This window comes from Mya arenaria, chromosome 2, assembly GCF_026914265.1.
Source record: "Mya arenaria isolate MELC-2E11 chromosome 2, ASM2691426v1".
NCBI classification, from domain to species: domain Eukaryota; kingdom Metazoa; phylum Mollusca; class Bivalvia; order Myida; family Myidae; genus Mya; species Mya arenaria.
The window spans coordinates 1677077-1703956 of record NC_069123.1 but is presented as its reverse complement, the minus strand read 5'-3'; the positions used below and the strand labels follow the sequence as shown (position 1 = coordinate 1703956).

The following is a 26880-nucleotide window of genomic DNA, read 5'->3' as shown; positions in this document are numbered from 1 at the left end:
TTATGTTCTTTCAAAATATATGTGTTGTGCACGATAGTCGATAATCTTTGCCGTCTGCTCAAAATGTTGGGTCGAGTTCCTCGTGCAAGTTTTTGTAAAGCGCATGAGGACCTCGTGCACGTTTTGTCAAACCGCGCCAATAAGATATTGAATAGTGCAAAGTTCGACCTTCATTATTTGAAACAAAATTAATTATATTTTGTAAATATTCCGTATATTTAAGGCGTTTTATAGTTTCGTTTCATTTATATTCAGTATTGTTAAATTTAGTTTTCATATCGATTTCCAATTCCATACTTTTTCGAATAGAGGTATTATTAATATTAAAGATAACACAGCATTTACCCTTTAAACAGGGGGCGTTACAGAGTATTGCACGTGTTCTCAACGTAAAAGTTCATGTTGACACATTTCTTATTAAAGCTGCACTCTCACAGATTTACCATTTTTACAACTTTTTTATTTTTTGGTCTGGGAATGAGCATTTTTGGTAAATATCTGAAAACCAGTCATAAAAGACTACTGACAAAAGATCAGATCGTAGATTTTCATATTTCTGTTCCAAAATTAATGTTTTATGGCTTAAACCGTTACTAACGGTTTAAGAAAATTGCATTAAACATCATTTTTTAAACTTTAATATAAAAATCTGCGATCTATTTTTGTCAGCAGTCTTAAATGACTGGTTTACATGCATTTTCGAACAAATTGGGTCGTTCCACGACAAAAAATAAAGAAGCTGTTAAAACGTTCAATCTGTGAGAGTGCAGCTTTAAATGATTATATTTTTAAGTTTGGTTTGTTAAACACTTACCATACGAATATTATATGTTAAATGTGTTGAAACCTAAAACAATATATTTAGAAGGAAAAACGTCGTCAATGCCTCACTGAATAAGTAAAGAAACGATAAAAGTATAGTGGTATTTCAGTGGCGCTTCCACTCCCAGATGAACCCAATCTTTATGAAACTTCGTCAGATCACTCTTGCGCCCAGTGGTCAGAAATTGGCCCAGGGAGAGCAATCGAGAGCTGATTGTTCTACCTTCTGTGTAGGAGTGAGATTGTGTTCCGATGACACCTAGGTCAAGTTTGAAAATGGGTCAGCATGGTCCAAGGAGTAGATAAACATGTGAAATGTCCGGAAAATCTAGATACAACATTTGTATGCCCTAAATTATGGGGAAGGTATAACTCTGCCCGTGTCCATCCGAGATTTCGTCCATAAGTACATGTATTATGCGAACTTGAGTCATTAAAAACTCCAAAACTGTAAGACCTACAGTCTTGAAAACCATAGGGGAATGTTATTTAGATGATGAAGTTACACACCCGGAGTTTCGTTTTCAGCCGCACATAGTAAGGGGAAAGTTATGGCCCTTCATTTACATAAAAATGCATTTTCGATCTATATTTTGTTACAAATAAGAGTGACCGAAAATATAATAAACTTCTATGGTAAGACTCATTTTTGTTGGAAATAAATTAAAACCGGTGTGAACATTTCCTGTATCACCACAGGCATCTGGATCATTGTTTGTCACTTAAATGTTGTTTAAAACCATTTTGGGTACATACAATGAGATAAACAACACATCTGAATATATTTAGTGTCTTTGATATACAAAAAAGAAATTTTGTGACAAACAATGATCCAGATGCCTGTGTGTATCACGTGAGGCAAGTGCAGGCAATCCGTGGCATATGGCCACAATTCTGGTTTGACTTTAAAACATCTTCATGAAACTTGACCAGACTATTCATATATAATAAAATGTTGTGCCTCTCTTAATTCTATTTTAGTATGGCAATGAGTGACGTCATCTAAAAAAGTAGGTCATTTGGGTCAGAAATTCTTGTTGCCACTATTGAGGTCAGATACTCTACCCGGTCTTCATGGAGCTAAATATGTGAGTCTCCATGGAGTTTAGGTAACAGTTAGATGACATGAAGTAACATTTTAAAAATTAATAATGGGCGAAGTGAGCGTAACGAACGAGCCCTTCTTAATTATTAAAGTATTACTTCAGGTCATCTAACTGTTTTAGAATATGACCTCGTTGGCTTACTCATTGTCAACACAGAATCGGACGCAGGGACTGTGTATCGGATGAATGGCAGTAGGTGGATCTTTAAACACCCGTGAAAGATGACATTTTTAATGATTAAGCCTAGTACTTAATGGTTGCCTATCAGCAATTTCATTGGCTAAAATGTAGGTTATATTCTAAGTCAAGTTTGATCATACGTTATATCTGGTAAAAATATAGGGCACTAGGTCAAATGAAATACACAAACACATAACTTTTCACTTTTTATTGTTCTATTTTAAGACAACAACATACATAAGAACAAAAAGATAATTTCAAGAAAGAAAAGAGATTGCTTCAAGATATTGGCTTGCTGGTTGGGGGAAGTTATGATTTGACTGTTTATACGAAAATCCATTAAAATTTGAAAATGGTCCAAAATGTTTCAATCAGAAAAAAAATGAATAAATCAAATAATATTCAAACAAAAATGTTGCAAAATTAGATTTTTGTAGCATATTCCGATATTTAAAGTTCAGTTTCTATTATCAGCACAAATGACCAGAAAGCCAGTGTCTTCAACAACAGATCAATTGTATATTGATTGTTTATTATTGGTTTTTGGTACCATGACATTTTGTACAATGTACTCAAATATCATTGTGATATGTTAAATGGCTTTAGGTTTTTGAGTAATAGCGAAATTTGATGATTTTTTTAGTTTCAGAGTTTAAAAAGTTGTTCATATAATAAAAATTATATCAAATACACTAAGAATGCAAAATAATAATAACAACAAATTATTAGTGTAATGATTTTTTTAGTTTCAGAGTTTAAAAAGTTGTTCTTATATTTCAAATACAATAATAATAATAATAATCACAACAAATTATTAATGTATTAACATTATACATGTAGAAAAGGTTTTGCGATTAAAGTGGACACACCCCTTGTGCTGTATGACAAAAAGTTTAATACTGATCATTTAAATCACTCAAAAAAAAATCAAAATAACAATGCATCCTGTTAAAATTAATTATATTCTAATCTAGAAAACCATTTATTCAAATTATTCATTAAATAAATGACATGGCATACCATTTTTTTCTATTAAATATTTATAAGAATAAAAGTAAGCTAGCATAATATACAAGTATTTATAACTAATAAACACATTCCTGCCATCATTCTTTGAAGACAAAAGTGTAAACATATATATAAAAAAAATACATGTATGTTGCAGATATACTATTTTATAAATTAATTTTAATAAAAATTGGTTGATCTTCTTGATGATAAAATAAGTTATCTTGATGATAGAAAAGGTTAATCAATTTTTTACATTTCCCTTTACTTAAACATTTAAGATTGAAATCATCTCTTATTTGGGCTATTCCAGTAAAACATATAAACCACGGGGAGGAGGCAATTATTTTTTAGTATATGTGTGGGTGTCTTTTTTCACTAATTTGGACCCAAAAAAGGTAAATTCGCTTCTCTAGGGGTTGGTATAATTTGAAGGTGCCTTCTCTCCTTGGGGTTAAGTGTTTAAATGGAATAGCCCTTTCTTTCTTTAATTCTATTTATCCTCTAAAAGCTAATACATATTCAAAATCAATGTACATTTCTTAACTGTCTATTTCAAAAATAATTTGTCCTAATAAGCTGTAATTGAACAATAACAAAATTCCTACCAAGTTTCATACAAATATCTTAACGATTTTATTAAAAAAAAGCTACATTTTTTATTTTTTAACTTGCAATAATGGACATGTTAATTGACAGCTAAAATCAGAAAATTTATAATTTGTTATATTGATGACTGTGTGGTTGTTATTTAATAATTTAATGTTACATTTAAATGTGATGAAACAAGATTAAATAAAGCATGTATTCTTTTATTTATTTACATTATTTAATATGAACATTTATTTATATCAAAACACATCTTTACAGCTCAGCTGTAGAATAATATTAGTACTAAATAAGTATTTAAAAACAGCAACAAATCAACAAAATGCTTGTTCAATAAGACACATATATTTTACAAAATAAATATTAATAAATGACTGTACAAGTTATATAAATAAATATACATATGATTTTGATCATGACTTTGCATGTAGAAATGAGACCGATTAAATTTCGTATGATTTAAAGCTAATGCTATAAATGCGACCAATCGTTGTGTCTTCCATTCGGACTTGCTGGGGTTGTTGGTATACTATCAGACAACATCGTAACCGCTGTATGAATACTAGGATTACTTAATCGCTTTCTGTCAGTAATCGATTTTAACCCTATTGGAGTTGGCGGTGGAGGTGATTCATCTTTAAAACCGTCACTAAGCGGATTTTTATCGAATTTTGAATTTGAATTTTCGTCTTCACTCTTTGGCACTTTGTATAAGATTAAAGCTAAGAAAAAGAAAAATGTTGATAGAAATTTGACACAGAGAATAATGGCGAGAACGTTATGACTCATTTGTTTGTTGTCATACGAGAAGCACGAGCCTTGCTCTTCGCAGCGAACTTGCCATAAGTCACATGTAATGTCAATCAGTTTTCCAAACATTATTGGCCCTGGTATTGAACCTGTGGATAGAAAAATAGATCATTTATGTAAATGATAGAAAACAAATCAATCCTTCATAGATCAGGATTGGTATTCAATATTAAACTTAATTGGATCTTTGAAAAATGTGGCTCAACTTGTTATTATTAACTGACAAAAAGAGTGAATGAAGTCATGATGGTGTATGACCCTAAGATAAACTAAAGTTGAATATTGAATACCACCTATGAGGCAAAGTTTGACTGCTAAGGACATGTTTTGGTTGAATTCTTTTTAAATATTATGTACATGTAGAATCAGGGTCCATGTTTACGAACGTCTTATGTCTGTGTTTGAAATTTAAGATTCAATACTTCATATTTTTTATTTTATTTTATAAAATTACTCCTACCAGAGTAATAATGGTAAAGATTCCTAAATCTGTTACAAACAACCTATTCAACAATCCGGCAGACATCTTTTGTCCAAAATAGTTATATCAAAGATATTTTGAAACAAGCTCCTTTATCTGAGCCTTAGTCTCAATTTGGGGCTCAGACATTGTGAATATCGGCTCTAGGACCAATATCCATCTTAACTTACCTGGTAAGGTTAAATTTAAGAGTGAAAACTGAGCATTTTGATTGGCCGTAAAAATTATTGACCAATATATACACTAAATGGAATAACAGTGGCATGTTTAAGAATAAGGCTAAGTTTTATATTGAATATGGGTACTGCCAAATTCAATAACCAAATTAGATCAATCTTAAGATTTAAGAGTAGAATCTGAGTGTTTAATTGGACTGTAAAATTAATAGACCAATTGGCTGTATGGAAATACTGAGGCATGTCTGAGGATAAGGATATTAACTAATTTGAATACAGTCCCAGTATTCATTAACCACCTTATATTTAACTCTATTATAAGGGTAGGATATGAGTGATTTGATTGGATGATAAAATTAATTGACCTGAATAGACTGAATGGAATCTCTGAGGCATGTCTAACAATAAGTATACAATTTATATTGAATTCGGGGCCCTAGGGCTGCCCATATTAATAACCACCTTAGAATTAGCTTAATTTTAAGAGTAGGATATGAGTGATTTGATTGGATGATAAAAACAATTGACAAATACACTTAATGGAATCTCTGAGGCATGTATATGGAAAAGTATTACACCTATATATATATTTAATTAGCCCCACCCTTCTCAAAAAAAAATACACTTTTTACCAAAACGCGCTTAAAACGCACTAAAAAGTGTATTTTTCCTGCGTTTTTCTGAAAAAGTGTATTTATTCTGCGTATTTTTATGAATAACTGCGTAATAAGTGTATCTTTTCTAAATAAGTGTATTTTTTCTGCGTCTTTTGTTAACTGAAGTGCGTTTTTTGTGTGAATAAGTGCGTCTTTTCTAACAGAAGTGCGTTTAAGTGTATTTTTTCTGTCAATAAGTGCGCTTTTTATACAGAAGTGCGTTAAAAGTGAATCTTTTAGGTTTTTGTTTTCAGCAGAGTGCGTTTTTAGTGGATCTTTTAAGGGAAAAGTGCGTCTTTTATTTTGTTTCTTTTTTTACCACCAATAAGTGCGTTTTAAGTGCGTCTTTTATTTTGATATTTTTCTGACCACCAGTAAGTGCGTTTTAAGTGCGTCTTTTTGTTAAGAAGTGAATCTTTTACTTTTTTTAATATTAATGTGAATCATGCCCTCTTCAAAATAACATTTATGAAATACACACATAAATACAAGAATATGAATGAATGAATAAATCAACCAGTAAATAAGCATTTTATTATTGATCAATATACCTTCAAAATAAAAAAAAATAAAATAATGAAATAAAAAGAAAGATTATTTTAAAAATCAAAAATATATTATAATTTCTTATTTATTGTGTAATCAAAAGAACACATTTTACTTATAGGCAAGAATCAATTGCATGTAATTACAACATTTATAGAATTATTATTCCTTAAGTTTCTTGTAATGACTACCAAATTCTTTGTCATTTCCTTTCCAATTTTACAACATGCATGATAAGCCTGATCTTATCTGATTGTACCAAGGACCAATTAAATCTCAGCATTTAGGGAGCCAATTTCAAATCAAAGCTACTGGTAGCCATTTTGTTTGGATTTCATTAAAAGAATATTGATGATGTTTTAATTAATAAATGGATTTACACCAATTAAAACAAATTAATATTAAAGGGATTAGTGAAATAAAATAATGATCATTAGATCAGGTAAATATGAACTATGATTAGAAACATGACAATACCACTATTGGATGATTTGTGATAAACTGACATGTGAAAGTACTCAGGTCATGGTATGTATTCTTTATTTCAGTTGTTAATTTCACTGTTATGACACTTGACTACTTGTGGGACTTTTGTTTGTCAACTTTCAATCTAGTGCACATATTTTAATAAATAACAATGCTGGTGTAGATAGTAGCTGGAAGTAGGATTATTGGTCCCAGATAGTAGATGTAGTTTTAAAACTCTATGAAGATGCACTTGTTTTTATCCTTATATATGTTAATATAATATTAACATATTAAGCAGAAATTGCCATGTTTCCATAAATATGCACACTAGCACCTTTAAAGTTATACAAATGATTACAGTGTTGGTTTTTGGAGGGGTCATAAAACTGTCATCTTCCACATGGCTTACCAGTTATTGGAAACTGGCCAAATTGGGTCAATCAATTTAAGTACTAATAAAGTCAATACTTATTTAAAATATGATACCCTGTTTTATTCCAGAGCTGTCAGGAATCTCTAGATTTGACATAAATATAACAAAAGATTCTTGAGACTGTCATTTTCCAATTTGTAGCTTACAGTTTCATGATTTTCTATCAATTATTTTTGCCACTGAGTAAAAGGTTATTTTATTATTGCTAAATTTTACAAATATGTACTTGTTTGTCTGACTGTAAATACATTATGTCCAGTTACAAGGTGTCATGTTAAATTAATTATGAGATATTTTTTTATATATGTAACACAAACTCATGTTTAGGAAATTTAAATGAAACAAAATCAGTATTTATAGTGTTTTAGCCAGGAAATAAAAAGGGCAGGGTGGGCCAAAAAAGGGCAGGGTGGGCCTAAATAAGGGCATAGTGCTTTCTTAAATGGGAAAACAATGCCCACAATATTAGCTTTGTATTGTTGTAAAACGACCATGTACCTTATCAAAGTACATGCATGTTCATGCACACATTGTAGTAATATCACTACAGAATATTCTTAATTCTTCTCCCTTGTTCATTTTCACTTCAGACACTTTCTTTACCATCTCAGGTTGTTGTCACCTGGGCTCTCACAAGGCTGATTTTTTGGGGAGAAGTCACTTCTACCACCAGTCAAATTAGGGAGAAGTGGGGAGACTTTAAGGAGAAGAGATCCTTATCGTAAAACCTGAGATATATATTGTGCCATGCCACAAAACTTTAAATTCACATTTACTTTGATTGCTTTTACTAGATGATATGTTCAAAAAAGGTGTTCTTTTTGGCCTATCAAAAGTGTACTTGTCTAGAGTCTCTTTTTTGCAATGTATAGTTTACCTACAAAAAGTGTCTAAAATAAAAACAAAGACAATCAGAATGACCTTATATATGAGCTGTTAAAAACATTTAAGTGCAGGGGCGAATCTTGTTTTGGTACGATCAGGATAGGGTACGAATGTCACATTCAGCTTTGCTGTTGTTTACTTGTCTTTGGTTAAATAAATTTCAATATGCTGATATTTTAAAACAAAATGACATTTAAAATCTCTATCCTTAATGAAATACTCACTAATACTTAAAAATAGAACTAGAAAATTGGGAAATAAACTCCGAAAAATGTTATGACAAAATGGCGGTGACACACCGAATCTTCTACTTTAAACATCGTACAAAGGAGGAAAATACTGTAAGTAAACGCTATATAAAGCAAATAAAAAAGTTTTGAGATTACAAAACAAATTTTCATTATGAGCATTCTACACAAAAACTATCAAATATTGGTCATGAAGTCAAGTATTTGATGTTCTTAGCGCCACCGTCTGTTTTTCAATGACCGTCTGCTTCAAACGAAACAATGTTCTAAAAAGTGTGCCTTGTTTTAACACTGCAAGTATCAATTGTTTACTAATGCTTGACAACATTTTTCATCATTTCTTCGCTTTTTTCTATCGCAATTTAACAAACTTTTAATCATTTGACCAGTGTCTTCTCTGATTGGTTAACATGGGACGTTTCGATAATTGGATGATAGACGACCCAATTATGTGATTAGGAGATTAACGATTATAAATGGCTAAATTAATTAAATTTGTAACAACATTGGCATCAAAGATCGACATTTAGAGGTACAACTTCGATGTCTCAGACAAGGAATAATGTGTCATAATGAACAGCAATTAGCACCCTGATTATAAGCGTGATTTACCGTTAATCAGACCCGCGGTGATGACGGTCATGCGCCTTAGCACGCACTGATCTGTGACAGATTAGGAAACGGCAACATTGACCAATGAAATACTTTTATGGAGTAACTTTGTGATAAACAACGATCTGAATGGCCAGAAGGGCGCAAGGGGGCGGGAAAAATATGACGGGGCTTGTAAAAAGGGGCAACGGGGCGGGGTCAAAAAAGGGCAGGGCGGGCCGCCCTTCCATTCCGTTTTAGCTAAAACACTAATTTATTTATTCAAATGTGTTCTATTTTTGATGGTTCAATATATTTATATATATAAATAATATATTAAAAGTGTCCATTTTTTATTTTTGCAAAAATGGACACTTTTAATGCAGGTAAAATGCACCTGAGTGAATTTGTGCTCTTTTTTAACACAGAAAAATGCTCTTTTAATGCAGAAAAAAATGCACTTTTAACGCAATTTTTTCATAAAATTTGGGTGCAAAAGATTCACTTTTAATCAGTAAAAACGGAAGTGCGTTTTAAGCGCGTTTTTTAGGGATCAAAACGCACTTCTTTACTGAAGTGCGTTTAACTGCGTTTTTAACCCAAAAATGCGCACTTAAAACGCAGTTGAGTGCGTCTTTTCTAGAAGTGCGTTTTTACCTCCAAAAAGCGAACTAAAAACGCACTTTCAAGAAGTGCGTATTCTTTCTAAAAAAACGCACTTAAGTGCGTTTTAACTGCGCTTTTTGGAGGTAAAAAACGCACTTTCAAGTGCACTTAGTGCGTTTTTTGTAAAAAGCGCAGAAAAAATACGCTTAAGTGCGCTTTTCTGTTCAATTTTATTCACTTTTTACGCACTCGGTAAGAAAAATACGCTTAAAACGCAGTGCCAATACCGCTGCGTTTAACGCGCGTTTTCTGCACGTTTAACGCACGTTTAACGCGCGTTTTCCGCACTTTTTTGAGAAGGGCAGGTCTTTTGATTTGGTAGGAAGAAGATTTACGTTTGAAAGAGGGTGTACAAGAGGTATATAGTGATTGACTTATTATTATCATATAGTGTTGCCTGCAAAATATATAAAAATCTTTACTGTTGCATATTTCTTAGCACAGTCTTATTTCACCCACCTAAGCATCTGGCTATAATCCATTGAATACCCAGGCCAAACGATCGTTGTTCTGTAGGAATACTCCTGAAAGAAAATAACATTCATTTATTTTACAGTATTATTATGAGTCATTTAACTAGAGTCAAATCCTGTTGGCTCGATATCCCAAGGACTTGCCAAAATACTTTGAGTCTTGCAGATATCTGGCAAAGCGGGAGAGTAAAACAAAATTGGTCTTTAATTCACATCCAGTTTGAGCCAATGAGGAAATCGAGCCAAGCGATGTCGAGCCAATGGGTTTCCACTGTATTTTGCATCAATCAGCAACATATTCAACTTTTTATAATAGTTTCTTTCAATGCATTTCATGTATTATTTATGTTTCAAAGCTGCTGTTTACATGTTGAACATCATAAAATTATTTCATAATTTATCATTGACTTATAACATGAAATCCATTTTGATGTCTAGCTATACAATACTTAATAGACATTCCAAGTAAGTCAAGTTATATTTACTTATTTCCCAAATTCTACCAAATCATACCTTAGTTAAGTTAAAAAAAGATTTGTATAGCTCAGTTTATCAACATTTTAATTATGTTTACAAAAATATTTGACGAAAAAACAACAGTTTATTTTAACCAGCTCACTGGAGTTTAGCACACAATCCTAGGATACTAGGGCTGACCATGGAACAAGAGAATAAATAACACAGTAGTCAGCTCTATAAAGCTATTTACATGGATAGATATTCAAACAAGCTGACCTGAGTGTGGCGGACAGCGCCGGCATACTAGCGATGAACGTCAACATGATGAGTATGGCACATATGGGTAGAAACAAAGGGAGGTAAGCGCAGTTGGCGGTGCATTTCCCCTCGATAGCCTCATACTGCGGCGCAGTCGCGTTTCTGTCGAACACCACGCACGAACAGTTGCTGTATGTCTGAAAATAAAAAATTTCAAACATTTATTTTGTATGAGGCTTGTGAAATTTGAAAAGGGTTTAAAGTTATGGTCAACATTGAGTTTTTTGCAGGGCTCTAACAGCTTCATTGACCACACCAAGTCTACAACAATATCTCAATTATTTCTTTGCAGACAACTAAATAAATGACAAAAGGTCTACAACTCTCACCATTCCTCCCTCCCAAATCTTACATTCTTATCTCCCCTGGTTTTCGCTGCATATCTAACATGGAATTTTTTATTCATTTGGCATGCTTTTCCATTCATTCATTAAAACCTCTAACACTAATTTTTTAAGGAATATGGGGCTCATTTCAAGAAATGATTTTAGTCAAACTTTAATAACTCGTAAAAAGACGTTAAAATTGGCAATGCATTCACTTTTTTACTTCTTAAAAATTTTGTTCATTTTTAATACTGCCTATCTTTAGCAAAATAATGACTTAAATCAATTGAGATCTTTATTAAAATGGCATCAAAGATTCCAGGTCGAACAACTCTTCACTTATTCTATCCCTTAACTCACAGTTTGCTCCCCTCTTGTTTCCGCGGCACATCCAGCATAGCACGGAGAAAAATACACCATGCCATCAATTCCGCAGACGGGGTTATACACATCCTTGCTGCATTGACATCCTGTGTTACAGTGGGCGTCGAGTTCCAAGCTTAAGGAAGTATGGGTACTGAAATATAATCATACATAATATAAATTAATATAATCTAATTTTTGATACATAGATCAGTTATTCTTGCAAACACTGCCACCATCAGCGATTGAGCATATTCTTTTTCAAGCTGACCCTTACCACTATATTAGGGGTGGGCTCTTACACCCATAAAAGATCCATACATGTACAGTTATTATTGGATTCAATTCAGCCAACCTATTTAATCGAAGCCTGAAATAACACACTATGAAGTCCTGGAAACTTACTGTTTCTTACTGAAATCACTTTTAGGAAGGTACAAACTGACTGTTTCTTCGTTTCAAAAATTATATTACCTGATTGACGACAACACTTTGCTATGTTAGTAAGACCATTATTGAAAGACTGAGCTCCTGGCCTGACTCTTAATAGGCTTATACACAACTAGTTTGTTTTATTTTCTATCTTTGTTCCTGTACAAACTCTAATATAAATTACTTATTAACAGAAAACACACAATAAGTTTGCAATTTCTGACAGAATGGCAATTTAAAGTTAAAATATAGAAGAGCACAGTCTAGCTAATGCCAATGCTTGGTGTGTTTTTTTCAGAGCTGAACAAGGGGCATAACTCCATAACTATTAGAGCCAGAGTAATAAGCCTTACTTTTCAGACAACATGAGCACCAAGTTTAATTTGATTATCCTGAATGTTTTTGATTTATAACCAAGTTTAAGTTCCTGCACATCTTCGATATTGACGACACCAGGGATATGACAATACATTGATTACAGATTAGATATTCTTGCATACCGGACGTCTGTTTCCAATCATGTGACCGGTGCTGGAAAAACTCATCTTATTTCTTTTATTTTATGGTTTATGAAAAGTATAGTATGCAATTTCAATAAAGCGGAATAAAAAATATAAGTATACAATGCTTTTAATTAAAATTGAAAATAAATAACCGTAAAAGCGCGATTTTTAAAGGAACTATTTGACGTCGATAGTGATTTAAGATTACTGCGCTTTATGATGTCAGTACACAACGTCGTACACGCTTTTTGGTGAAATGTACAAAAGTATGTTTTCTACGTGAATTTTCCCACAAATTCATAATTTTAGGTATGCAAGAAAAAATATCAATCATGTTTTTCCTGTCAGATCGAAAAATCCGACCCTCGGGCATGCTGCGTGACCGGTAACTCGGCAAGCCTCGTTACTGGCTTACGCGCATGCCCTTGGGTCAGATTTTTCTATCCGTACCGGAAACACATGATAGATACTTATAATAACTAGTAATAAGGACAATATCTTGACAATTAAAACATTAAAATACCCATCTATACATGAGTAGAATTAACTCTACCTATTTTCAGCAGTATTCCCGTAATTTGTATTCACACCAGCAAATGGGAAGTTATCACAGTGGACAATAAACACCAGACCAAGGCCCAGACACGCAGCAGTGACTCCGAGGCATAGTCGAATAATTCCCCGTACATGGAGATCAAATCTCTTGACGAGGTACCCCCCGAGGAACGTGCCACCCCCTCCGGCAGGGATAGCTGCATAACCTGGAAAATAGAGGATTATATTGTATTTTTTAATGCTAAAATAATACAGAAAGACATTGAGCTCATCATTCAGAACTGTTGAACAGATCAGAATTTAATGTTTTCAATGTATTCATTGTTAACCTCTTAATAGTTGCCGCTCCAAAAGTTCAATGGATACATTTCAGATCTGCTGGATTTCTAACACGATTTGATACAGCTTTTCAGCAGTACTTGTTTATATTTAAACAAGTGAGGGCATAAAACAATAAGTCATGTTTAAATGTTTACAATGATATCCAAAATCACAAAGTTCTGAACAATCAGCGCAATGTTTATTTAATCTTGTAATTCATATAACATGAATAAACTTCAGCTATTTTTCTGTTAAAAATAAAAACAAATAACTAATTGATGAAAAGGAAGCAAATCTAAATCAAAAAATTAGTATTCACAACCTGCAGGTATAATATCTGCCTTCTGCATTATCAATTCATTTGCAGTGTTGAATAAATTATTTTTTGACAACCAATATATAAGCTGGTGTCTGAGGTATGATACAATAAACAGCAGACGATTTTAAATAAAAAATTATTACCGTTATTATTCATTATTATCTCAGAGAGCTTTCACATGAAAACTTCTCATCATAGGGAAATGATTCTGATAAATAACACAAACTTCTTGTACCACACTTAGACCTGGCATGATTATAAATTTTCTTCAACAACAAAAGAAAAAGCTAATAATCACTGAAATCAATCGACAAAGCGCAAACAGTTACTGATTAGTATAGGACCTAATTCCCCCATCCCCAAAGTTTTTTGCATTAATCCACCCCATTCTATTTTAACAATCTTTTATATTGTTTGCGAGTGTAAACGTTGTTTAATGGACTATTTTAATTTTTCTATAATTTTTTTATTGTATATTGAAAATAATCTTTTTGTTAGGGGAGGGGGCTTTGTCTGTCCCCTGATTTCTGATGATATTCAGTTTACCTACCAACATATTGGGCAGCAGTCGATGCAGGAAGGCCAAACTGGGCTTCGATAAACTTCGGCATAAATGTTGCGATTCCAGATAACAGGTTCCCTTGAAAATATAAAGTGTATTACATGTATTAACAATAACAAGAGTAACGGAAGCCACTGCAATGCCAACATGTTCATTTTCCACTGGGTCAATCAGGGGACTTATTTAAGAAACTATTTAGTTCCGGTTTTGAAACTTGCTCCTCAACATGTGCACCAAAGCTAACGTCAAAGTATTTGAACAGTATGTTGTACAGTAAGCAAGTCCTGTGTTTGAGTGCTTTTAGTCTATACCTCAACTACCATATCTAAACAATCGCAAGGAAACGGAGCTTAACCGTTCAGTAACTAGCAAGGGGCATAGAAAGAAATTCACTTATACCGCATGCTAGCTATTGAACGGTTTCCTTGACAAAATGATACAAAACAGATTCATCACCCACTGCATGCGCACTGAAGCATTCGTGTATAATTCCAAAAACTTGGGTTTTGGATGCAGTAGCAAGATAATTACTAACAATTTTGAATCTACAGACCTTTTGCTGGGCCTCACTTAAAGCTGCACTCTCACAGATTGAATGTTTTAACAACTTTATTATTTTTTGTCTTAGAACGAGCCAATTTTTGCGACAATCCATGGAAACCAGTTATATATAAGACTGCTGACAAAAAATTATATCACAGAGTTTTATATTTAAGTTCAAAAAATTATGTTTTATGCATTTTTCTTAAACCGTTAGTAACAGTTTAAGCCATACAACATTAATTTTCGAACGAAAATATGAAAATCTACGATCTGATTTTTTGTCAGCAATCTAATATAATTGGTTTGCAGATATTTATGCAAAAAATGGCTCTTTCCAAGACAATAAAAAAAAAGTTGTAAGAATGGTATATCTGTGAGAGTGCAGCTTTAATATAATTTGGTAAGAACATTGCAAATAGTCATAATTAAATCAACTTCTTATAAATGGTCCATTTTCTAAGAATTGTTGTCATATTTGTTCATCAATAACTATAAATGTAGGTTATTCAATTGGCTTCTAACAAAATATCCTTTGTATATTTACAGCTATTAAACGTAAAATTTATACCTCATGCACACAACATTCTAGCATTGTTCTGCAAATCCCGCTGCTCCGGATTTTGTAACATTAACATTATTAAGATAAGCAGTCTGAGAAGAGATAAATCTTTATCTTGAAAGTGATGTAAACATTTATAAGCATTTGTTAGAAGAAAGGATTTGTTTCAGTTTTTTAACATTTCAAACGAGATACTTCAAGATGTCAAGATATATGGCAAAAATAGTAAACATATTCTTATCAAATGTTGTTATAGCAGAAATCTCCCTGAAAGCTACGATCAGACGTTTTTCACACAAAAATCATTTTGTGCTCATCCCTTGAATAATACTATTATGTAAACCTAAGGAATTATCTAGTATTTTCTCTTTTTATTTATTTTTATCATTAACGAACAAGCCAACATGTGGGGTCTTAGATGATTACCCAGTAACGTGTTGTCAGCAACTAACAATATTGTTACATTATGTACGTTAACAAATTGGGTTGATGTTTCTTGCGTTGACACTTACATCACAACATTTGCTACTTTTATATGATTTGGATCTGTTCTGGCGCTAAGATTCTCCATGTTTCTTACAAGTGATGTAAAAATGATATAACATCAGTGAACCCTTTCTCTTACGAATAAGACGATCAGGAAGTGTCGTCTGTCATGTTGCTCCGTAGACAACACAAGAACAAAACTTTACAAGTATATTCACTCTTACTCCTAAATAAGATTTACCAAAAATAAAACAAATGTTTTAATATACAAAAAGGATGAATAAATGTCGAAAACAAAGATGTCTATGAAGGAAGCCGAGTTCAATTTAAAAGAAATGTGCAGAAAACACGGTATTTCTATCTTACGGGACAATAGTAGATCACAGTTAATCTTTTAGCACTCAACAATCATTTAATATTTTTAAGTGTTCAGCTATTTAATACACATTTACAATCTTGTTATCATTAATTTTAATATTTTCCATAAATGTGTATGTATTGATTTTGAATAAGAGTGTCGCTTTAAACATGCATTACAATATGTCACCTTAGTGCAATAACTTAATAACTGCATAAAGAAATAGAAGCAGATATTGAGTTTTTGCACTAAGGTTTTTTAACACTTAAGAAATAAGACATTTTTTTTACCTAATAAGGTGTTTTCGTTTTTGTCAGAAACATGACTGTGGAAGATTAAATAAATGTTTATTTAAAGAAAACATCATTGAAAACAAATGGTTGCACAATATTTTTTATGGAATAAACACAAATATATCAACAAAGTAAAAATGTTTTCATAACACTTTTGACTGAGACCATGACCTTTGACATAACAGTCTAAAAAACAATAGGGGTCATCTGAAGTTTCATGGTTCTAGGTCAAACCCTTCTCAAGTTATTGTGTGCGCATTGTTTTATTAAGACTGTTGACTATGACCTTCGACTACTGACATCAAAAGCAATATGGTTCATATACTGGTTAAGAGTAATTTGAAAGTTTCATGGTGCTAAGTCAAACTGTAATTGACCTACCTTCCTATACACAAGACTGACAAATCTAAATGCCACTTTTTTTTAAATAGTTTGAAAAATATTAAACAGTTTCGTGATTAGCTGTAGTAAAAACTGGGTACTTTTGGGAAAAAGTTGTTTTATAGGAGATCCGGCGCTAAGTACCGGGTAAATTCAATTCCCAATGATGAATGGAGGATGGTTTTGTACCAAGAACTTGACAGCAAAACACTTGAATTACAAATCTAAGAGATTGAGTCCCACGACTGTTCCTCGTCAACTACTCTGCAGTATGCTATGCACTTGAAGTGATTTCCTCATTATTTTTTTGCCATGTAACCAGACTCTTTGTTAATTATCGCAGGAATAACAAACTCAGAATTTTGGCAACATCTAAAATGCATGAAAATGACTGCACCATCCTCAATTTTGTCCAAACGCACGTACACCTCCACCACCCAAAGACACATAGCTCTATTGAGTCACAGCAGTCGATGCTGGAGGTGTGCGTCAAGCAAGATTGTTACTATGGCCTCAGCATTGTATAGCTAAAATATGTACTTAAGTCTGTAATATTATAAATATTCCATACCTTCACACGCAGCAGCCAAATTCAGACACATGAAGGTCGGATTGAACAACAGTACTTTCACAGACTTTATAATCTGTTTGTAGCTGAGAGCTGTCTCCTCATTGGTCGAATCGGGACTATTTTCTTTGTCTTTGTATTCATGCCTCTTGTCCTTTTTACTGTAAACTTCTTTTTCTCTCTCAAGCTTGTATTTTTCGGAGCCAGGTAGCAGTTTTGGAAACCCTGCCATCGGAAAGGCGACTAGAAATGCAAGCGCCCCGCTGATCAAGAATCCGATCCACCAAGCTCCTACCCAGCGTGGACTATTTGGGGTTATGGTCAAGCTAAAAACAAAAGCATATTTTGGCATTTTTTTACCATATCCAATCAATTCTTCTCACAGATTGCAGCTCCTTTAATTATAACTTATAAGCCACAACCTTTTAAAGTTGGATGAAGTTCATTAATACTTGACTTTATTGTCATTGGCACCATTTGTACCTAATTTGACATTATTGCCATTGGCAACTTTTGTACCAAATTTGACCTTATTGTCATTGGCAACATTTGTACCAAATATGACATTATTTTCATTGGCAACATCTGTACACCAAATTTGTCCTTATTTTCATTAGCAGCATTTACCAAATTTGACATTATTTTGATTGAGAACAATTGTACCAAATTTGACATTATTGTCATTGGCAACATTTGTATCAAAATTCGACATTATTCTCATTGGCAACATTAGTATCAAAATTTGACATTATTGTCATTGGCAACATTTGTACGAAATTTGACAATATTTTCATTGGCAACATTTGTATCAAAATTTGACATCATTGTCATTGGCAACATTTGTACCAAATTTGACATTATTTTCATTGGCAACATTTGTACCAAATTTGACCTTATTGTCATTGGCAACATTTGTACCAAATTTGACATTATTGTCATTGGCAACATTTGTACCAAATTTATTAAATGTTGAAGAATCTGCTCCAACATCAGAAAAGGAGACAAACTAGAAAAAAAACCATGGCTCACCTGCTTGGGTCAATCCTGTATGTGTCCACATAGATGTCAAGAAACGCCCCTCCTGCTAGATAGCCAATCGCTGGTCCCACAATGGCCAGGGCGTAAAATATACCTGAAAAAATCAATGTACATGAAACATACATTTTAATTTTCTTGTTAGAATCAGACACAGTTTTTTGTTATTAGACATAAAATAATAATTGTCACCTTAATGCAAAATCTTGATATCTACTTCTTTGCTTGTATGCACTCATTAAGTTCTTGTTCTAAGGTGACATACTTTTGTTTTTGGGGTTCCTTCCAAATGAAATAAATCATTTTAGCATTAAGTGGCAATAAAAGCTTGTTAATATCCATAATCATTGTTTAACTTCAATGATTTCATTCATTCAGTGGATTATAATTAAATATTCAAATGAACTGTACTAAAAAGGGCTAAAAACGTTCACCATAATTAAATAGCTTTTGAAAATATATCTATATAAAAGTCTATCATTTTGCAGACCAACAACATACCAATATAAAATGATGATGATCGCAGAGGTAGATTTTCATCGAGATATGTAACTCCAAGAGTATACAACGGGGCAGCACCCGCCCCGTGTAATAGCTGCCCGAGGAAGAACACAAATCTGTAGTTTGATAAACTTGCAGGTAAGTTATTAACATCGCAACCAATCGTGTCATTAGCACTTGCGTCACATGTCATGCGTATTCCTTCATCATCCACTTGATACAATCCCGATGTAAATTGTGGGAGCGCAAATACAATCGATCCTATTCCCATGATGAAAATGCCGATGCCTAGATATCGAGGCTTGGAGCCCAGACCACCAAAGTAGCTGACCGGAATTAGACATAGTACTGATGCGATGTCGTAAGAACTTGCCACTGTTCCTGTAACGGTAGAGCTCAGATCGTATCGTCGCTCGATGTTTGAGATCACAACGTTGACGAAGCCATTGACAACCATGCCCTGTAAATAGAAAGATAACAATTTAATATAAACTGAAATTAAATGTAGATAGATGTACTAAATTTACTGTAGATGTTCGCTGTTATGCTCCAATTTCACCTGATTTTTCTCACCATGATCTTCTCCTGCGAATGTTCTTAAAAAGCTTATTGTTAATTGTAAAAAAGTATTTATTAAAAGAGACATGTATGTATATCTAGTAGAATGCCAAGATTTAAAGAGAGAGGTAGGGTGATGAGGATGTGTAAGTGTTTACGTTCAAGTCTGTTTAATCATTTTGAATTTATCTGATGAAAACATCCACCGAAGTGAGTAATTTGGTGATTCGTACATGAGCTTAGGCTAGTAAATAGACATTTGCGCCATCACACAAAGTCATCAATCATTTTTGCTTTTCTAAACAATTGAACTCAGGTAGCCAGAACTCTTAACTATTACTTGGTGTCCACCGCTAGTCTCCGGGTCACTAGTTGAGCCCCAACTGGGTCACTTTCAAATGGCCTTTTAAAATGGACTACATTTCTCTTTTCCACCAAGGAAACAAACACAAAACTTATACCTAAGATAAATATTAAGCATCTTTAAGATAAAAAAAAACATGGGCGGATAAATATATTAGGTTTAATATAAGTCATTTCCTCGATTAGTCGATTTCCTAAAACCTTAATTGACAGTTAAATCAATAGAAGCATATACTTGTTTTTACAATAAAAGTATATATTTTAATAAAGTCAATGCAAATCAACTATTTCGGATGTTTATTATTAAGTTATTATATGATATGACCAGTGAGATATTTCAATTAGCATGTTTTATGTTATGTTATGAATACCTGCTCAAGTTTATTTTGATGCTAGTCATTAAGCCACCTAAAGTGAAATATAAGACTCAGTTTTTCATCACTTTTCTACTTTGGCTTGCACTAATTTAGACAGTTAACCGATTAACAGACTGCTTCATTAAATGCACAAGTTTCCTAAATTACATAACATGTTAACGATCAGAATACAATTCATCTGTCATCACTGTAATAAACGTTTGTAATAAAGCCAGCACTAAAACACCAATAACGTTGTAATAGAGGATTTTTAGGTCAAAATTTGTTGCATGCCCCTGTTAATGGCCCAGTCACATAGCCCGGCCGATGTCCGGCATCGGTAGAGCTCGGTGGATTTTTTTGATGCCACCGAGCTCTCCTCATCGGAAGCAGAGCTCGGTGACGTGAACGGACTCCGTCCGGACATCTTCAGGCGACCGACCGAACACCGGCCGGTGACCGTACGGAGTCTCTCTCAAAATGCGAGTTTTTTTCTGCCGATGTGGCAGCAACTACCGGCCGGAGGTCGGCCGGACATCGGAAGGAATACGGCCGGTACCCGAGCAGGTAACAGGACACCGTGCGATCGCTGGTCGGGTTGTTAACGGGCTTTGAACAATGACCGGCCGATGCTCGTCCGATGTAACACGGACTTGGGTGCCGAGCTATTCCGTTCTTCCTACCTGACATTGTCAGTTCATCACTATGGCTGCACCGAGGAGACTTCGAATGGCACTGCTCGAACACGAACTGGCTCAAGTAAGGTTCCAGTACAACCTGGTCCTGGCGGCAATACTAGAAGCCGCCGAGAGGGAGCGACAGAGGGCCCGCAGAAGAGAAAGACGCTGGTGGGTGCGAGAGTTTATCCTACGCAGACCCCTTTTCGGCCAGTACGAGACTCTCATGAAGGAACTCGAGACCGAGCACGCTGCCGACTTCAAAGCCTTCCTCCGCATGGAGCCACAGATGTACTATGAGTTGCTTAACCGAGTTGGCCCCCGCATTACCAAGAGTACAACGTAAGTTAATCCGTATTTTGCAAACAAAATTCCCTCCAAACATTATATTCTTGCTAAGGTTTAATCATATTTCATCCTCTCCTGTTGCAGGCATCGAACCCCCTTGGACCCTGGACTGAAGCTGGCAATCACCTTGAGGTTTTTGGCGACCGGAAGCAGGTAACACGATCTTGCGTTTGCGTTTCGTGTCCCACACAACACCATCGCCCTTTTCATCCCCGAGGTGTGTCAGGCCATCTACGACGTATACGAGGATGAGATGTGGGCAACTGCCCAGACAGAAGATGAATGGCGCCCGGTGGCCGAGGGATTCGGAGACAGGTGGAACTTCCCCCACTCTTGTGGCGCGATCGATGGGAAGCACGTCGCAATCAAGAAGCCCCCCAAGAGTGGCTCACTCTACTACAACTATTAAGGCTTCTTTTCTATCGTCATGCTTGCGGTGGTAGACTCGAACTACAAGTTCATCTGGGTGGATGTGGGGTCACCAGGGTCGTGTTCCGATGCCGGCATCTTTAACCGGGCGCGGCTAGAGCCAGGTCTTCGTGAGGGAACGATCGGACACCCCAACCGGATTCGCTGCCTAATGACGACCGGGACACACCCTACTACATGGTCGGAGACGACGCCTTCCCCCTTCGGCAATACATGTTAAAGCCCTACCCTCATCGTCACCTGGCACGGGACGAGCGGTTCTTCAATTACCGGTGTTCCAGGGCACGCCGTGTGGTTGAAAATGCGTTTGGTATACTTGCCAATCGCTTCAGACGTCTTCTAACAACCCTGGAAATGAGACCGTCGACAGTTACTAAGACCGTCATGGCCTGCATGACCCTTCACAACCTCATGAGGACTCGTCACCCCAACATCCAGAATGCCGATCTCGACCGGGAAGATGAGCAGGGCCAGTTCATCGCGGGTGCATGGCGAGACCAAGCCGTGCTCGAAGATGTGCAAGCAGCAGGGAACGGACCATATATATATACTAGCAGAGATATCCGGCCGGGTTACGGCCGAGTTCCGGTCGAGTTCCGGCCGAGCATCGGCCGGTGTCCCTTACATCGGTCAGCCACCGGTACTATACTTTCCAAGGCTCTGTCCAACATCGGCCGGAGCTCGGTCGGAGTTCGGCCGGTGTCCGTTAAAAAAACCTCGTCCTCTGGTTGTCTCAGATGCACGGGACACCGGCCGATACTCGGCCGTGCACCGGCCGACGTGTTTTCCGATGTGGTTACGATGGGGCTGCGATGAGGGAGCTCGGTGAGAGCCCGGTGAAATTTAGCTCCGAAGTTAAAATTTCACCGAGCTGCCACCGATGCGGTTTTAAGCAACAAACGCCACGGATGTCCGGCCGGTGTCTGGCCGGTGTTCGGTGAAAATCGCATCGCTGGCTCATCGGAACCTCATCGGCCGGGCTATGTGACTGAGTCATTAAGCACTAAAAAAAACCTAAAACTCATAACAGGTGTACCAAAAATTACTGCATCTGCATTAAAAATTATTTTAACATTAGGCCACAATAAAAAAAATAGGCGGTTTGTCTGTACCCGACTGAACCTCAAGAATACCCGCAAACCCGTTCCTGATTTTCGTTTCAGACTTAGTTAAGTTTAAACTTATTTATTTTACAACGACAGTGAAGTAAGTTATTACAACATTATATTAATCACTCTCATTTGCACGATGTTATGCAAGAGTTAGGTCTTGTGTTGTGGGGGAAACCGGAGTACCCAGGGAAAACCCACTTCTACAGCTTGGTGACCACAAACCAAACTCACAAATTTTCCGAGGTAGGGGTAAAAAAAGGAGGTAAAAAAGAAAACAAAAAGTCTCCTTCAAATATAGCATACTCAAGATATGTACAACTTCTATAAAATAGTATCCAAACAGTATTTAAGTTAATACCCAAGCGGTCAAATATGATATTTTCATTTAAAACTCATCATACACATTTTATTACTAAGGCAGGTCTATCGTGTTTCACAATGCACCATCGCCTTCGACTTTTCACCTGCACGGAAATGGAGCATAATTTATTAATATTTATTTAAAAATGCCCCTTCCTATAAATTAAATTACTCACATCCCAAAAGTTGTGTGAGGTAAAAATATACAAAAAGTTGTGTTTTTACTGCTTAAAACACCTTCTGAATAAAACGTTGTTTTTTTCAATAACCTTGCTACTGAAAAGTTCAAGCAATTGCTAATTCTACATATTTTTTCCATCTCATGAACTTATCTTGATCAATGCAAATTAATTAGTTGACACAGATTTTTAATCCAGATGTAATTAGGTAATTTGATCAACCTTGCCTCTGATAAGACCCGCCACTCAAGGAGTTCACAAGACATGTGTGTTTATTTTTCTCCATGTATAAACTAGCCTTCCATTAAGTGGCTGAATTAGGCACAAAGAAGCAGGTGCATTACCCATGTTAAAGGCCTGATCCTTGAAAAAAAAATCAATTGATATATGACCTTGACCTTTAACATAATTTTAGTTTAACCAGTATTTACTTTGAAAATACAGTAAGTTCAAAAACACACATAATAAAATTCTATCTTAAAAATATATATTTATATTAATTTTACCTGCAGTTTATATTCAATCATTTCATTTAAAGCAGAATTAAATACTAGAATGACCTGGAATGACACCAAGAATGACCTTGACCTTTATGCTACGCAGACCTATCAAAATCACTTATTAATTTGTTTTGAACTTGTATCATCATTGCAGCTTATTTTAAATTGCAACTCATTTATAAAATCTCATATATCTATTATAGCAGTTTGTATATACCTGAACAAGGAAATAACAAAATGCAAACAAGGCTGATGTTGTAGGTTATAGTATTCCAATTCCACTAAATCTTTACTATAAATCTCAGCATTCCCATCGAGATCTGGCAACAATTCTTGTCTTACCTCCCAATTGAATCTGAGGCCACCTCTACTACAAACAAACAACTGTTTAAAGATGGCCTCGAGTTCACAACCCCACACCCAAAACTGTTAACAGCTGATAAAAAATATAAACATAATCAGCTGCCTATAATTCAGATTAAATAAGAAAACTCCGGAAATTTCCCAGTAATGTTTGGTTTTCATATTGCTTGACCGAAAATGTTTACAAAACCATGAAATTGATCTTTCCTTCTTTAAGTTGTCATTCTGCTTTCGAAACACATCTAGTATTGGTAGATAAATATGTGGACTTCATTTTGTGCAGTAACTTGCCCAGGTTTATGTAAGTTGTATACTGTACATGTCAAAATTATGCACAACAGCACGTCAGGAAACTGATGTGTTACAGATATATTTGCACGTGAGTTTTAAATTCAAAGCAACATTTCCCTGTACGTATATAGCTGCACGTACATGTAGATGTACACGTGTTGTTTCACTGCCTCTCTGATTACTATCAGAGAACCTACGCATTTTAATAACCTAAACACTTACCTCTTAAAGCTGCACTCTCACAGATTAACTGTTTTGACAACTTTTTATTGGAACTTGGAATGAGTCAATTTTTTAATAAATATCTGAAAAACAGTGATATAAGAATGCTGACAACATATCAGATCGCAGATTTTCATACTTATAGGTACGTTCAAAAGTTATATTTTAATGATGTTTGGTTAACAGCGTTACTAGTGCTTTAAGAAAAATACATAAAACATCAATTTCTTATCATTAATGCGAAAACCTGCGATCTGATGTTTTGCAGCAGTTTTATGATCACTGGTTTCCATGCATTTTTATTGCAAAAATTCAAGCTCGTTCCAATACAAAGAAATAAGAAAGTTGTCAAAACATTCAATCTGTGGGAGTGCTGCTTTAAGGATAAAAAAAAACTGAAACTAGACTGCATGAATGAATATATCTGCATGAAACTTGTTACCAAAGTTCGCTATTTCTAAAACAAGTCAGAAAGCATTTAAAACTGCTATAAGCCTTATGATTTATGAATTACAGCTTAATTTGATTACACTTTTAAAGACTATTAAAGCCCAAACGATTAAACACAAAGGAAATAAACGTTTCTTCAAGTTTCTGAAAATCTTTATAAAAACTTTTATTTGCTATTATAACGTTCGCATCAAGAAATTGATATAATCCTCATAATGTTACTTTCGACAAAAATAACGTAAGTAGCAGACTCATGACGCAAACTGCAAATGTAATACACAAGTTCTCAATGAACGATTCCAAATACAAAACATTAATGTGAAGCAAAATAGAAATGAAAAGCTTTTGGCAGAAAGGAAACTTTCTAAAATAGTATAAGAATTTCAGGAATGAAGATGAGCATTTTTGGTTGGAATTTGCTTACTTTACTTAATTAAAAAGGTGCTGAATATCAGTGGAATGTATTATATGTTCTAATAATTATGTAATAAAACAATAGCCACATTATTTCTGTAGGTGTTCAAATAGCTATTGGTTGTCCAGTTAGCACAGTGATTAGCGCATCACTTTTTCACCAAGGCCGCGGCATCCCGGGTTTGATTCCCAGTCATGGCAACTATGTTTGATTGGTGGTCATGAAGGGAAAACATAAAATATATGACCAAAAGTATATCATCAAATGAAGTTATTAGAATTTGTAAATAAGCTCTTTATTTTGACTGAAATCTGACTTAAAAGAAATAATTTAAAACGTTCGAAGGCTTAAAAAACTATATGTTAATTTATTATGTTTTTTTTTTCTGTTTATTTTTGCACACAAAAACTTTTCAATTTTTTATACCAAAATAATATCGGGATATCGGGCATCTAAAATTTGCACAATTATTCGTGGGGTAAATACCTAAAGATTTAATTCAATGCTCATGTTTAACAAACAATTACTTATAATAAACACTTTTTAAAACAAATTCCAATTTGCCATCTTCCTTGTGAAGAAAAAGCCCTCTTGAAGCGCAATTGAATTTTAGAGCTAATTTAAAAAACAACAACAAAACCCAAAACAATATTGACCCAAGAGATTTTGCAATTAACCCCATTATTGACATGGATCTGCATTGCAAATTAACCCAACTCTACTAATGAACCTAACAGACTTCCAATGATGCCAAAGAAAAAATGGAGGAAAGTTACATCATCACTGCTAATGGTATCTCAAGAGGAAGAGTATGAAAGACACTTCAACAATGATCTAAACAAATCAAAATCCACAAGGGAATGGCAGTCACTCAGCAAATACTTCTTACAGATTAAATTTTCTTCATTGTAATTAAAACTGTTGACAGACAATGCATTCTCTTCTGACAAACATTTTGTTCCATGCAATATTGCTATTACTCAAGGAGGAAAAAAAACACAACAGAATAGCATCCAAGGGTATCAATCATTCTTATCGTCCAAAAAGACTGACAGAATTTGTTCCTGAAAAGCGAGCTGTAATTGATGGGATGCAGTTTGGTGCATCAGATTAGTACGATTAGCGTAATGCATTAAGCAATTATAAATAGGAAAATGAATGCATCTGGTGTATAATTATGCCAACGGCAAAGACTTGAATGCATCTAGAAAACAGAC

General features: G+C 34.6%; 1 protein-coding gene across 7 annotated transcripts in view; it reads right to left on the bottom strand.

Moving 5' to 3' along the window:
• Positions 1-2314: 2314 nt before the first annotated feature.
• Positions 2315-26880, bottom strand: part of LOC128225070 (solute carrier organic anion transporter family member 4A1-like) — a 102479-nt gene continuing 77913 nt past the window's right edge. For all 7 annotated transcript variants that reach the window (XM_052935083.1, XM_052935082.1, XM_052935085.1 and 4 more), the window contains 9 exons: positions 19041-19500; positions 18534-18636; positions 17508-17830; positions 14305-14394; positions 13113-13320; positions 11622-11778; positions 10894-11072; positions 10145-10209; positions 2315-4624 (listed from right to left, as the gene is read on the bottom strand). In XM_052935083.1, coding sequence (XP_052791043.1) covers positions 4197-4624; positions 10145-10209; positions 10894-11072; positions 11622-11778; positions 13113-13320; positions 14305-14394; positions 17508-17830; positions 18534-18636; positions 19041-19500 — 2013 coding nt within the window. In that variant the 3' untranslated portion in view covers positions 2315-4196. The remainder of the gene's footprint in view (positions 4625-10144; positions 10210-10893; positions 11073-11621; positions 11779-13112; positions 13321-14304; positions 14395-17507; positions 17831-18533; positions 18637-19040; positions 19501-26880) is intronic.